Source organism: Acomys minous, assembly GCF_964271855.1.
Source record: "Acomys minous genome assembly, chromosome: 18".
NCBI lineage: Eukaryota > Metazoa > Chordata > Mammalia > Rodentia > Muridae > Acomys > Acomys minous.
The window spans coordinates 61392343-61407814 of NC_140501.1; the positions used below are offsets into that span (position 1 = coordinate 61392343).

The 15472-nt window shown below is 45.5% G+C and overlaps 1 protein-coding gene across 2 annotated transcripts in view; it reads right to left on the reverse strand.

Moving 5' to 3' along the window:
* Positions 1–253: 253 nt before the first annotated feature.
* IFT88 (intraflagellar transport 88) overlaps positions 254–15472 on the reverse strand; it is a 91007-nt gene continuing 75788 nt past the window's right edge. Inside the window, exons 24-26 of one of the 2 annotated variants that reach the window (XM_084767476.1) lie at positions 14537–14603; positions 1173–1283; positions 254–939 (exon numbers count right to left, since the gene is read on the reverse strand). In XM_084767476.1, the coding sequence (XP_084623602.1) occupies positions 818–939; positions 1173–1283; positions 14537–14603 (300 nt within the window). In that variant the 3' untranslated portion in view covers positions 254–817. The remainder of the gene's footprint in view (positions 940–1172; positions 1284–14536; positions 14604–15472) is intronic. The other variant, XM_084767475.1, reaches the window with a different exon arrangement.

A 15472-nucleotide genomic window follows, 5' to 3' on the forward strand; every position in this document is an offset into this window, starting at 1 on the left:
GGACTTGCTTTGTAGACCAGGGTAGCCTCAAACTCACAGAGACTCTGCCTGCTTCTGCCTCCCTGAGTGCTGGGATTATAAGCATGTGCCTCCGTAACTGGTTCTATCTTAATAACTTCTAAGCCATGAAATATAATAAGCTCACTACTGGCACTTTATATATAGTAATAAAGGTAAATTTTGTTGCTCTATATACATATTTTATTGTGGATGAGCGTTACTAGAAAAGTAAGGAAGACATTAGCCTAAGGTATTAGCTTCATGGTTTTTATTCCATAAAATGACAGCACAAATCCATTGTCAGAGAAACAGAATACAGTTATTTAAAATGTCAACAGTGTACAAAATTAAAGTTTGGACATTTGATCCCAGGTTTAACATGAACATTACTTTATAAGGCAATTTCTTTCCTTTAGTAACTGACTTATTGGTTGTTGGAGTGCAGTTGGAAAAGTGCTTGCCTTGCAGGCTGGAGGACCTGAGTTCAAGACCCAGAGCCATGTAAAGAAAGCTGGGTGTGGTGGTACGTGCTTATAAACCTCAGCACCAGGGAAGCAGAGACAGGCAGAGACGGGCAGATCCCTGGGGTTGCTGGGAAGCCAGCCTTGCCCGCATAGCAAGTTCCAGGCCAGAGGGACCTTGTCATAAATCAAAAAAGGTAATGGACGGTGCCTGGGGAACACCTGAGGCTGTCTTCTGGCTTCCACACACAGAAGCATGCACGCGCACACGCACATAGGCAGACACACACACACACACACACACACACACACACACACACACACACACACACAGAGAAAGCATATTAGAGTTTGTATTATTCTGGGAGCAAGTCATCTCCTAACTCTTCATCAGCAAAATCATCCTCGTCGATTCGTTTTTTGGCTGCGGTCTTTGGTCTCTCTATTTGAGGGCCCAGTGGGTCCACATAGGAGGCATCTAGGTTGCAAAAGAGATCGTAGCATTAGAGCAATAGAGAAAACGAGGACCCTGAAAGCAGTCTAGACTCAGTGCAAACCCCATGACTCAGAGTGAACAGAAATGCTCTTCCACGTCTGTGACGTCAGTCTGCACATGTCCAACCCTCAGCAGCTCCCCGGGACACACGGCCGCCTCCGGCCTTCTTTAGCCCAGCTGTGCTGGAGGGGCTGGGCGGGGAGACCGGCACTTGCCTATTTCTTTGTTACTGCTACTTTCATAAGGTTCATCTGTCCCAGGCAAAGCTCTGAGCTTGGCACTCAGTCGTTCACTTTTACTACTGGCACTATTGTTCTGGCCACTGTCTGAAAACAAAAATAAAAATGCATTTGTTGAATATACCAAGGAACCAGGACACCATATTTCACATCTCAAATCATACGTGTTTGCCAAGAAACAGGCAGGCTGTTTCATCAGAAGCTGACTTTTGGGGAATGGAATTCATGTTTGAAAGAAATCTCTTGTTGAGAATTGTAACATGTATAAAATGCCACTTGACATCTGTAATCTGCAAATGTGTGCTTACCTATAGTTTCAACTTTACTTTTTACATGTATTTGTGTGTGCGTGTGTCTGTGTGCACTTGCCAGTCAGAGGACAACTTGTGGGAACAGTCTCGCCTACCATGTGGACACCGGGGGGTTGAACTTAGGTCATCAAGCTTGGTGACATGTGCCTTTCCCTCCTGGAGCCATATTTCGGGCCCTAGGTTTCAATTTTAGAGAAGTCACAAGGAGCTGAGCAATTGCTCTGAAGATTACAACTTGGAAGAAAGAGCATCTGAAGGCTGGAGGCGGAACAGGCAAGGCCACGCCATCTCAAGGCTGACAGGGTTTCTCTGGCCTTGGCTGTCCTGGATTCACTTTGTAGACCAGGCTGGCCTCAAACTCACAGTGATCTGCCTCCCTGAGTGCTGGGATTACAGGCGTGTGCCACCACATCTGGCAGTCTTGAGTTCTTAATCAAAGCTTAATGAAACCGGAGCTGAGAGATGGCTCAGTGGTTAAGAGCTCTCCCGTGGGACCCACGTTCACGCCTCAGCACCTCTGTGGAGTGGCTTACACTAACCAGTGCAAGGGAGCTGGACTTGATGGGCACTGGAGCACAGGCGGCACACATACATATGCATACAAAAACATTTAGAAAATCTTAAAAATTTTATTTCCCCTTTCCACCGAGAATCATTGAAAAAAATTTCCTAATATGCTCAATGAGTCTATGTATATTTTCAATTATTCTGTACTTTAACTTTCTGGTAGAATGAAATCAGTTCTCCACACAGAAGAATATATGGTTCTCTTTCACACTGCCAGAACAAGCTAAGGTCAGTGACACTTGAAGCTGTCGTCGCTCAGGCAGTTTTTCTTTTGTTTTTGAGACAGGGTCTCTCTATTATATTGCTCTGGCTGTCCTGGAACTCACTATATAGGCCAGGCTGGCTCCAAACTCAGATCCGCCTGCCTCTGCCTCTTGAGTGTTGTGACTAAAGGCATGCTCCACCACATGCAGCTTGTGGTAGGCAGTTCTGTTTTGTTGTTTTGAGACAGGGACTCAGTTTGGCTCATAACACAGTCTGAGGGGTATGCTATGGATACCATCCAGCACAGCACAAATAGGTGGGTTTTGTGCTTAAATAATAAAGTGAAGGCTGAGGAGATGGCTCAGTTGGTAAAGTACCTGCCATGTAATCATGAAGACCTGACCCTGTTCCCTAGCACCTACATTTTAAAAGCTAGGAGTGAAGCCAGGCATGGGAGTATGTGTCTTTTGTCCCTGCACTTGGGAGGCAGAGGCAGTCAGATCTGAGTTGGAGGCCAGCCTGGTCTGGTCTACAAAGCAAGTTCCAGGATAGCCAGGGCTACACAGAGAAACCCTGTCTCTATCAAAAGCCAGTAACTAGTATTTCTGAGGGAAGCTATATATTGAGTTCAGGAAATGAAAGTCTGGGGAGCAGCTCTTCTTTGCCATGGCCGCGGCTGGACAGGCAGGAGTCTGTACTGTGGGAGGTTGGCCTGGTGTATTTTGATGCTAATTACTACTTGCTGTCTCTGTGCTCCAAATTGTACCTTGCCTAGACCCTAACCTGTTTGATCAATAAAAGGCCATCACACCTGGGCAGGACAAATGGGATAGGATAAGGTTTCTGGGCTTTGGGAGACAGAGAATCTTGAGTAAGAGTAGAGAGTGGAGAAGAAGAGCAGGCAGGCGGAGGCTACACCATGGGTGAGGTGGAGGAGAAGCACATGCCGGCTTGGATGGAGACTTGGCCCAGATGATGATAATTAGCAAGTATTTGGGATTATGGATGGAGGTAGCTCAATAGAGATTATTAGAAGCAGATGGCATGGGATGGGGGCAGGGTGTGGGGCAGCTGCCCCACTGTGAGCCATCGTTTAGGGGATTAATACCTGCCCTGCCACAGGTTAACTAAGGCTATTTTAAAATATAATAGGTGTCTGTGTTGTGATTGATTGCTATCAGGTTAGAAAATACCACTGTACTAATAATTATAGGTCTGATAATAACCATTATTAGGCCAGGCACACCTTTCATCTCAGCACTCGGGAGGCAGAGGCAGAGGCAGAGACAGAGGCAGGTGGATTGCTGTGAGTTCGAGGACAGTCTGGTCTACAGTGAGTCCAGGACAGCTAAAGCTACACAGCGAAACCCTGTCTAAAAAAAAAAAAAAAAACAAAAACAAACAAAACAAAAGCATTATTAGGCTCTACTGCTAAAATAACCACAACATATTCTGCTAAAATAACTGCAACACTGTACCTTGCCTTGTGTTGCTTCATAGTTTGTGCAACTGGTTTTCCCACTGTGCCTTGCCCTGGGTGACTCTGTTCAAAGTACAGATGAAGGGGCAGCCTGGGCCACAAGGCACAGACTGACGAATAAGTAACTTCCTCTTAAAGGTAAAAAGGTGCTACTCTGTTAAGTTATCTAAGTACACCATGTGAGCACATGGCCATAGCAGAACGGCCTCCACCAGCCTGTCACCTGACCACCTGCTGTGTGCGGGGGACCAACAGCAGAGACCCTCTGACATCTGACTGCTTCTTCACCCATCACTTCTGCACCCACCTCCATGGCCACCAAGGTCCGGCATCTCACTTTTGTAGCTGACCTAACTTGCATCTTGTTTCTGCAGATGTAGTCTCTAGAAGCTTCTCCAAGGGGTTCTTTATCTGCCCCACCCCGCTACAGACTTTTCAGGCAATCTACTGTCTCAGGACTGCTTGCAGAAGCTCACGGCAGTGCTTGGTACGGACTCCATCATGTCCTGGTGACCAACTGTAACATTTTAGTGTTACAGTTTTTTACATATGCACTCTTCCCCCCCCCCCCCCGTGTGAAAAAGTGATCTTTAAAAACACTTTTTTAGATTTACTTAACTGTTACATGTGAATGTTTTACGTGTGTGTATGTGCACTATGTGAATGCCTGATGCCTGCGAAGGTCAGTAGAAGGCATCTGATCCCTGGAACTGGAGTTACAGATGGTTTGAGCCACCATGTGGGTGCTGGGAATTGAACCTGGGTCCTCTGCAAGAGCAACACATGCTTTTAACCCCTAAACCACCTATCTCTCCAGTCCCCATGACAAAGTGATCTGTTCAATATAAGGACTATTCACTAAACTAAGTAAGGTTAAGGCCTAACTATATCCACTTCTACCATATGTTTTCTTTTAAAAAAAAAATGAATTCAATCCCCAAGAGAGACAATCTTTGCTATTTAGAAAGACTATACTTCTAATGAGGTGGGTAAGCATAGAGAATATGCACACACCCTTCTCTGAAAAATGTACCTAGCAACCTGCTAGCAAGCTAGGATCCGACCTGCACAGAGCTGTGTCTATGCGTGCTTTACACAAGCGTAAGTAACTCCCCTGGGCTTCTACTTAACACGCCCTAGAGTACCAGCTGGGAACCACTGGCAATGGCCAATCCACCCTAGGCTGGTGTGGAGTAGTACATGTGCGATTAGGTACACTACATCCTCAAAGTGAAATTTTGAAGAAATTCCTCTACTTACCATCTTATGCATAACTGGCGCATATGTAAGATTAAAATCAGATGCATTATGGGAAGGGACATGCACAGTGGACAAGGGTTTATGTAATCCAAGCCTGCCAGTCAAAAGAGAGAACCACCTAAATTATACCCATACTAAGCAAACTCCCCTGTTAGTTGAACTCCAGGGAGGGAAGCGCTGCGCAGTGACTGGAGCCCTGAGCACCCTCGTCGGGCGGCCGTTGTTAGTCTGGATGGTGCTTATCTCAATTGCTCTCTTTCTTTGCTTTGATAATGTTTTCTTGCTACTCTGAAATCTACATGGACTTTTATTTCATTCTTAAGAGGCTAAGAAACCTGGAAACACCTAGCCTTAGACCCTGCCCACTGATAACATAAGTGTGAAAATTATTTTCAGTGGTTGATAAACTCAAGGCAGGAAAAGAAACTGTAAGGAGAACATAGAAATAATGTAATTCATTTTTGTTAATTTTCTAGGTGAGTAGAATACGGTTGAAGTTTTAAAGTCAGACCCAAATCAACGATTTGCCCAAACTGAGTACTGTTACATTTACAAGTAAGAGCGATGCACGGCTCCTCGCCTTCGGCACCACTATGGTTTGGGTCACCGTGAGGGTTAGGTCCTGAGGTACTCAGTACAAGAGGAAAGGGTGCTTACTCTGGGCACCTGAAAGCCCGCGGGTGGCATTTATCTTAAATATTTCTATGAAGTCATACTCATAAAACATTTTAAACAACCAATAACATTCCTTGCATTTTTCTCATTTTATGGATCTCTGGACACTTTCTAGTTTACATTATGACTGCACTCTGGCCACACCTCTAGAACTTTTTATGTTAGGGCATCCAAATTTTATGGCGCTGAAGACAAAAATCCTCCCTAAAACGACATCCTGGAAGCCTGCTAGCTGATCCTGCTCAGGGCAGGGGGCAGGGGCCTGCAGGGACTGCCATAGCGGACTCAACAGGACAGCTACACCTGGGCTATGTCTGCTTGACACCTCATTTATTCTGTGTGTATGTGTGTGTGTGTGTATGTACATATGCATGGGACATGTGCACATGTATGGAGGCCAGAGGATGAACTTTTTAGAAACAAAGTCTCTTATTGGCCTGGTAGCCCTGGCTCACTGGCAAAGCTGCAGGGATCCTCTTGTCTGCACCCCAGCACTAGGACCACAAGCAGGTGCCACTGTACACAGCCCTTTATGTGGGCCTGGGAATCAAATCTGGGTCCTCTTGTGCTTGCACGGTAGGTACTTTATGGATTGAGCTATTAATCTCTCCAGCCCTGATTATCTTTTAAAAATAAGAAGTTCTATTAGGGACATGAACATTTGATTTCATTATTTTACTTGTACAGGTGTTTTGCCTGCATGCATACTTGTGCAACACCTGCATGGCTGGTGCCTATCACCAGAAGAGGGGGCGGGGTTGTGAGCTTCCCTGTAAGTGCTAGGAATTGAACCCAGGCCCTCTGCGAGAGCAGCCAGTGCTCTTAACTGCTGAGCCTCTCTCCAGCCCCGGGCACAGACATTTTAAAGGTCTTGTGAACATTATCAGACATTCCCAGCAGGGTGGAGTATTTTAGACCCCAGCAGGGGCATTTGGTTTATACAGACTTCCCAATCTTGATGGGCACAGTGCTGTGCACCTATAATCTCAGCATTGGTGAGCCGGAGGCTGGAGATTTGCAGGATTTTTGGGACCTAGTTTATACCACACTCCAGGATAGGCAAGGCACGGTATACAGAGAGACACTGTCTCAAGAAAACAAAAACAAAAAAAACAACAACAACAAAAAAAACAAAGCCATTCAAATTCAAAAAATAAAAACAAAATAAAACAAAAGCCTTGCTCACTTTACTGCAGTTTGCCACCCTTGGGCTTTTGGTTTTTTATTTTTAAGACAATGCTAATTTTGTGAGTTAGCTAACTGTCTTTTATGTCCAGTGAGGCTGCATATTTTACTTCCTTGTATATGAGCACCCTGTTATCTTCTCCCTCAACCCACTCACTCCTTAAATTACTGGGTGTGATTACTGCCTCTGAGCCCATCTAAGTTATCAAGGACCAAGTGATCAATACCTACCCAATAACTCTTCTTCAACCTTGACTTTCTCTTAAGCCAAGAAGCCCTTCAAATATCACCTACAAGCTTCTTATTTTTGAGAGGAAGTATTTCCTAAAACAAAGCTTTTCTTTTTTGTTTTTTTTGAGACAGGGTTTCTCTGTGTAGCCCTGGCTGTCCTGGACTCACTTTGTAGACTAGGCTGGCCTTGAACTCACAGATTATCTGCCTGCCTCTGCCTCCCAAGTGCTGGGATTCAAGGCATGGGCCACAAAAGCAACAAAGCTTTTCTTAAAACCAAAATAAAACTCTGCCTATTCCTAAGAGTATGTCAGGAATACAGTGGCTATAATCCTTTCCAATCTGTTCTTCAAAGATTCCCCTTTGTAATCTAGAACTCTGATTTCCTAATTTGTTAGACATTTAAAAGGGTGTTTTTGGTTTTTCTTCCATTGCCAAGATGATACTGATATAAAAGTGTTGGGGACAATAGGCCATATGGCCAATGTTCAGCCATCTTGTCCAAGTCTGCACCTTTACGTCGCTGTCTTTCCCAGAGCTTGCCTTTCACCAGAAACTAGCTGACCCTGTTGTGGGTCAGCAGTTAGACTGAAGACAGATAGAGATGGAGCGACCCTGTTACGGTTTAGCAGTTAGACTAGACAAAGATGGAGCCAGATACCCTGTGTGGCAGGACATTATGACCCTGCCTGGAATTCCCTGTGTTTTGAGAAAAGCCTGCAGCTGGGTTGCTATAGCAACATGCTTCCCTGCCTTCTGACTTATAAAAGCTGCTGCCTGACTAATAAAGTTTGAGAGCTTGATCAATCAGACTTGCCCTCCTTCTTTGTGTCTTGCATTTTCAACAGGTGAACTTCCTCCCGAGTTTTAGTTGAACCTCACGGGCCGGGGCATAAAAGTAACTGAGATGATACAATCTTGAAGTGTTAGGAACTGTCTGTACCTAGAAATACTAAAGCAAATGGACATTTACATACACAGGCCCGAGTCTACCCTCATTCCTTCCCTGTTGATCTAAAGACAGTGCACACTCAGCTGCCCAGGGAGACTGTGGGAAAGCTGACCCTGGTAGCTACAGCCATGTGCACCACTCACGAAAGGAGAGGGAACCTATTCAGGGCCTTAATAAAGAGGAAAGCAAAAGAAACACTGATTTAATATATTTTTAGATCATATTTTGACTTAAGATATTTGCTTAAATATCTGACATGTAATGTGGCTCTGGATGGGAAATGTAGGACAGTGGCATTTACTGAGAACCCACTGTGCTTAGGAACTTGATATATACTTACTTGTTGGTAGAGAGGTACACTGGAGCATGGCAGCACACACCTGAAACCCCAGCACTATGGAGGATAAGGCAGGAGCATGGAGAGCAGAAGGCTAGCTTGGATTACAGGACCTCTCTCTCTCTCTCTCTCTCTCTCTCTCTCTCTCTCTCTCTCTCTCTCTCTCTCTCTCTCTCTCTCTTTTCTGAGACAAGGTTTCTTTATGTAGTCCTGGCTGTCTTGGAACTCTGTAGACCAGGGTGGCCTCGAACTCAGATCTGCCTACCTCTGTCTCCCAAGTGCTGGGACTAAAGGCATGTGCCACCACACCTGGCACAGCAAGACCTATTTCAAAACAAAGAAAATCAAAGATAGGAAGATATGAAGGAAAAACAAGGTAATAACTGATAAAATATTTTTTTTTTTTTAGTGTTGCTCCTAGTGCTTGTGTTCAAGGCCAGCCTGGTCTGTCTAAACTCACTTCTTCCTCTTGGCAACTCCATGAAGGTGGGTCCTATTTTCACTCTCATTTTATTGACAGGGAACTATGACAAAGAGCTTAGTGACTTGTTCAGATGAACTTACAATATAGTTTGACAAAGGAGTTCATAGACACATGAGTTAGGGACTAGGAACTAACCATAGTGACCTTAAACTCAGGACAAGCTAAGGGCCCCAGGAAAGGCATATGTTCTCCTGAAGACACAGAGGTGCACCACAAAGCCACAAAGCTGTTAAGGGAGATGCTTCTAGAGGCAGCTGAGGTGTAAGGCTGGAGATGGTCATGGACACAGAATCTCACAGCTTAAGCAGTGTACTTGCTAAGACTACTATAAACCAGCAATTTGATAACAAGGAAAATTTCCACTACTGTACAGAAAGCTTAGTCTGATGTGCTCCGGGCCTGAGTCTTTCTGTACATACAGCAAGCTAAGAAAGGGTTACACAGCTCTCGGTGGTTGGAGAGAGGCAAGACAGAATATTTTGGAACATTGGAATATCATGGCTTTTAAATCCTACATCTAGTAATTTAGTCTGATGCCCATTCACTTGTATTATGTGTATAGATGCCTTTTTGTTTTACACAGGGTTTCTCTGTGTAATCTTGGCAGTCCTGGAATCATTCTGTAGGCCACATTGGCCTCGAACTCACAGAGATCCACTTTCCTCTGCCTCCCTGAGTGCTCAGATTACAGGTGTGTGCCGCTATGCCTGGTGTGTTTTGATGCATTAGGATTAGATTACCCATGGTCTGGCTTGGGTTACAGAATTTCTAAACCAAATGGGATGCCCTTCAGACCAGCTTACCAGTGGGCACTAACTTGTGCACAGTCCATCTGGACTCTAACACTGAGGGACTTGGTATGCTGTGTCCCTGTATCCTCTACTGTTTATCATTAAGGTGGCCACAGGCTGCAGAGTGGATGGACACTAGGGTGTCCAGCAAAACCAGCAACTTCATCTCCTGAGTGAAGAGCTGCTCAAGGCAGAGTTGGCAGGAATGATCCTCAGCAGGACAGTCCCCAGCCTGGCCTCCAGGGCTGGCTTCTCCACTAGAGGGACCTGTTTCCTCCCTCCAGGTTACTCAGGTGTAGTACCTCCTTGGCATGACTGTAGTGACCACTCCAGGACAGACTGGGGTATTGCCAATGCTGGGGGACAGGAGTGTGGCCTCTTCACTCTCTGCTTGCAATACCAGGAAAACCCAGGGCAAATATTGAAAGCAGTTCTAGTTCAAAAACCAAAAACACCAACAACCAAACTGCCTGCTTTTGGGACTATAACGTCCAAATCAAATTTGGACCTTTATAAAACCAAAATGTCCCTCAGAAAGTTGACTGAAAAGTGAATTTCTGTTCACTGAGCCATAGTGCTTTCTTTTCATTATAAACTCACTTGGAGCATAAAAGACACATTTTCACTGTAGAGTTCACATCCGGGACATTATCAAACTCACATGAAAACCCACAGCAAGCCACTGAAGTTACACAGTGCAAACAAAAAGAGCAATTTAAAACAAAGCCTCAGTAACACAGTGCTCAAATGAACCCACAAAACCATGGCAGACATGGAATGCTGTGCCAGGAGGCATCTTGGGAATGAGGACAGGACACATGAGAAGCAGACACGAGCAGGTGGTCTCCTGGCCTCTGACATGGAGCCAGCACACTAGGTGAGAACAGGGTGTCCTCTTACTCAGTTTATCCATGGAGAACAGAAATATTGGGCCTACCAAGACTTTGAAATCATAGAATATGTGGTTTTGATTTTAGATGCGGACATTCATTGTGGCTTGACTTTCTCTCTCTCTCTGAATGTCTATCAGTATGTTGCTAAACCTTGACCCCCCAAACTCTGCTTGTAAAAGAGCAATGCATTTTTATTTCAAGTACTTTAAAATATTTAAGATCACTTTCTGTAGAAATAAAGTTGGAAAACCCCTGGGCATGCCTGTGGCCTCAGTATGTGGGCATCTGGAGCAGTACAGCTACAAGTTTCAAGGTAAACCTGGGCCACAGTAGCAAGTGCATCTCAAAACACCTACAACAGGAGGTGCCATGTATTTGAGGATAAATGTGAGGAGAATTCCTATACCAAGGACAGAGGCATATCAAGGTGACACCCTTGTAGTGACAGTGACAGGATGAGACCTAAGGCTGGATGACTGTACTGGCACACCCTGGGAACAGGCTGTGGTGACAGCAGGAATGACCTTTCTTGTACTCGCATCACACTCCATTTGTTGTCATCTAGATGTTGGAGCCATGGTTCTCCGAGCGTGGGCTGGGTTGCCACAGCAGGAACAGCAGGGCTGGGAGCGCCCCAGGCTGGGTAGGAAACCCTGGCATTGGTTGGAGGTCTAACAAGCCTTCTCCATGACCCTGAGTCTAGAGTACTGCAGGGAAGAGGTGAGTCCTTTCTGATTCCCAAACACACTGCCCCCTTCCCTGCCCCCCCTACAGTAAACCTAGAGGTACACCCTGCAGAGACTGCTACACAACCCAGTAATCCTGACACACCTGTCACATCTTTCAAAAGCAGCCTGGCACCCTGCCTTTTTTATTTGTTTGTTTTGAGACAAAGTCTCCCTACATAGCCCTGACTATCCCAGAACTCACAGAGATCCACCTGCCTCTGCCTTCTGTGTGCCACCACACCTAGCTCCCGGGTTTGTTTTTAATGTGTTGTACTTGCTTAAGGCAGGCTTCATGTGAATCCCTGTTGAAGCCTTTCCTTGCCATCTGATCTGTGAACGTGGTACGCCATGCTGGGAAGACTGCCAACCATGGGGGTGTGGGGACGGGAAGGTAGAGCACCTGAGGATAGGGTGCTGCCGCAGTGGGCTTGAGGGGGTCCTGGGGTGGGGGGAGCGAGGCGCTCCCAAGGCAACACAAGAAGGTGGCCATAGCTGGTTTATTTTGACTTCAGGGTGGGTGCTGACAGGGGTGTTCACACCCGTCAGCAGGATGAAGTGAGGACGTCAGGACTGACATGCTTGAGGTGTTAGAAAATAAGGAACCAATGCTAGGAGAAGCCACAGCACACGGGGAAGGTCCTGGCTAGCCTTTTAAACGAGTGCCAAGCAAACCAAGCAGCATGAGGCCCTGCTTGGAAAGTGCCACCAGGGCTGAGTTTCTCCTTGAAACAGCTTTTTGTGAGCATAAAGCTCACTTGTGTGTTAGTATTTGTTTTGGCTTGAAATGGACTGGATGGAAGAAAGAAAAATTGATTGAAATTGGCAGTGGAGCAGAGGGGAGGCGGGGTGGGTGGGGGTGGGACAGTTTCCTCTGACACACAGGCATCTCTTCTCGCACTCAACCCAGACTGTGGAGGAGTTAAGGCATGGTATAAAAGGGCAACCAGGGGCGCTGAGCCGGCTCCCAAAAGCCTTCTGAGACCCCTGGGCAGACTTTGCAGACCACTTCCTGCCGTGCATCCTTCACAGACCTGGTCTCTAAGGCAGGCTTTCAGATGGAGACCCAGGAGGCTCCCAGAGGAGCGTCACAGGTTTGCAAATGAATGAGCAGCCTGGAAACTGAGTGGGTGTTAGCAACTGGAACAGGCTTGTCTTTATTCTGAAAACTGAAGCTCTCCAGAGAAGTGTTGTCCTCAGAGTATGATGAGGCTGCTGCTAGAATTTTCTTTTCTTTTTAGTTTTGTTTAGTTTTTTGAGGCAGGCTCTCTGCAGCCCAGGCAGGTCTGGAACTCACTATTTAGCTTAGGCTGGCTCCAAACTTGTGGTGGTGATCTTCCTGTCTCAGCCTCCCATGTGCTAGGCTTACAGGGTAGGAGCCACCTCAGCCACTTTGGTCCTAGAATTTTAATCCACAATGACTACTTTCCTAAAGATTAGCTCTGAAAAGGATCCTCATTTTAAAAGGGCCAGGACATATATCTTCCTAATTCTATGATCACACACTATTAGTTTGGTCTGGGGAACCTTCTAGAGTTTCTTTCTTTCGGGGGAGAGAGGGATGATGGTGTGTAGCCCATATTGTCCTAGAACTCCAGATCCTTCTACCTTGGCCCCCGAGGGCTGAGATCACAGGTGGATGCCGCCTGGCCTGGCTCAGAAGTTTCTTTTAATGTGTGTACAATGCTTGTTGCATAATACTTGACTAATACCATTTTTTGATACCTGCAGCTCAAAAGTCTGTAAGCTGTGAAGGCCAGCGTTTCAGGTGGCCGTATGTGGACTACGATGAAAAGCTATGCCAGCCTTTATCTCCTCAGTGGGGCTGTGCATATGTGATACTAGATTAGGAACACCTGTGGCTAGTCAGGAGCCATGGCTAACCTCCACAGTAGCTTCTGGCTTCACAATCTACTCAGCTCAGAACCTCTGGACAGGCACCTGTGGGCTTTCTAGCTGCCTGCAGCTGGTGAAGGAGGGTGGCCTAGATCTTTCAGATGGACGACGCAGCTCAGCCTAGCTGAAGGCTGAGTGAATTCTACAAGGCAGAAGTTGTGGAGGTATCTGGGAGCTAGGGATGCTAAGAAGACAATAGTGCCATCAAGGCTTTAGGATGCTGCCAGGGAGGACTGCTGCTCCAGAAATGCGAAACTGCCTCCTCACTTCTCAAACTGTGTGTCATGGCTCCTGTGGCCTCAGGACAGCCAGGCCAGGAGGTAGAAGTTTACCTGGAGAAAGTAGGTGGCTTGGCTTTCAAAGAACTAAGTTGTCTGCCTAGAACTGTATGCCACGGACAACTGCAACTGCCTAAACTTATTTGGCAAAGTGGAGCTCTGAATTCATAATAGACCCTTTGCCTCAACTGCAGTTTCTATCCACAGGACAATCAGGAAACCTATGTGCACTCCCTACCCAAGCAGCCCTGGCAGTGACATCATGAAGCCTGTATCTTTCTAACTGGATGACAGCTTGCCTGCAGGGACCACGCCCTACTCATCTCCACGCGTCACTGTCTTACTCCTGGGTTAGAACAGCTGCAAGGCAACACTGCTGGCTAATTAGCCAGAGGAGGGTCATGTGCAGGACTGTGCTGAGTGTGGGGATGAGAGAACGTAAGGAAAGTCAAATATCTTAATTTAGCATTTACATTGTTTTTTTTTTCAGTTAGTTTCTTTAAAATCATCACATCTCTACTGTCAACTACTACTACCTAAGACAAAAGAATAGAAAACTTACTACAATGCTTCATCAAGAAATGATACCACAGGGAGACAAAAATCAAGAAAAATGTAAAATGTCAAGAACTTGAAAGCCATGTAAAGTATTTATGACTGGCTCACAAACAGAAACACGCTGTCAGGGTCAAGACAGGACCCACTTCTCCTTAGACTTGCAGGACCGCTGACGTCAGACTGAAGAGCTGAGCTGTCAGCATCCCTGAGACCACACTGCTTCTCATGCTAAGTTCTTTGCATGGGAATTTTGAAATTATATCATAGTAAAACCTCATTCCTATGGCTATCTATGCCATTCCTGACCTGCACTTGCTTAATCAAGGAGCAGAAGCAGGCCTAAAATATGACATCATGTACAAATTCATATACCAAGTTAGAATAGGTGAGGTTTTACTGTGTATGTAAGTGAACAGACAGAGAACACAAAACACACAAAGGACACTTCTGGATGATGTCAGTGTTTCTAGAAACCTGTCAGATCCAGTGTTCCGGAGCATAGAAGACACTCACCACTGCCAGCACTGCCCTCTCGTTTGCCGCGAGAGCCCCCGCTGCTGTCTCTGCCCGACTTTATGCGCTAGAGCAGGAAGAAGACAAGCAGAGAAGAATGAGTGACATTCCTTCAGAACCACACACAACAGAAGAGCGCATTTAAAACTTGCATTACCATGTGTCCCTCAGGGTTACTTCACGACCACCCAAGAGCTGGCTCAACAGGAAAAGGAAAAGTGTGACCTCGTACACAAATGGCATTTTCACTCAACAACCACCACCTCTGCATAGCCAAGCAATTAAGAAGTCAGGTAGCATTTTCTTGATGAGAAGGTTCAGGACTCAAACACAGTAATAGTTTGAGGGAAAAAAAAAAGTAGAAGAGGAGAAAAACATGTATGTACCAAAGACCAATATTTACTATACTATCCCTAATCTATACAGTTTGACCTGGTCCATTTGAGAGTTCAAAAAAGGCATCCCAGCTTTTGACATTAAACTTCTAAAATAAAAGCATTATTTAAAAAAAGTAAAGATTAGTCCAGGTGCAGTGGTGCACACCTGTAATCACAACACTAGGGAGGCAGAGGCAGGTGGATCTCTGTGAGTTCCAGGCCAGCCTGGTCTACAAAGCAAGTCCAGGACAGCCAAGGCTACACAGAGAAGCCCATTTTTGAAACATTCCCCAACCCCAAAAGTCCACAGATTGGGATTACAGATATGTGTCATGCTCAGCTATTTACATGGGTGCTGGATCCTCAGGATTACATGAAAAGCTGTGATATCCTTTAAATTTTTCCCCATAATATATGGTTCTTTTTTGTTTTGCCTAAATGTCAAACTTTTTATTTAAAGTCTTTAAATTAAATATTTTATTTAATATTCATACATGCATATAATGTATTTGTATCCAACCCAATAATCAAGAAAATGTGATAATTGTAAAATATATAA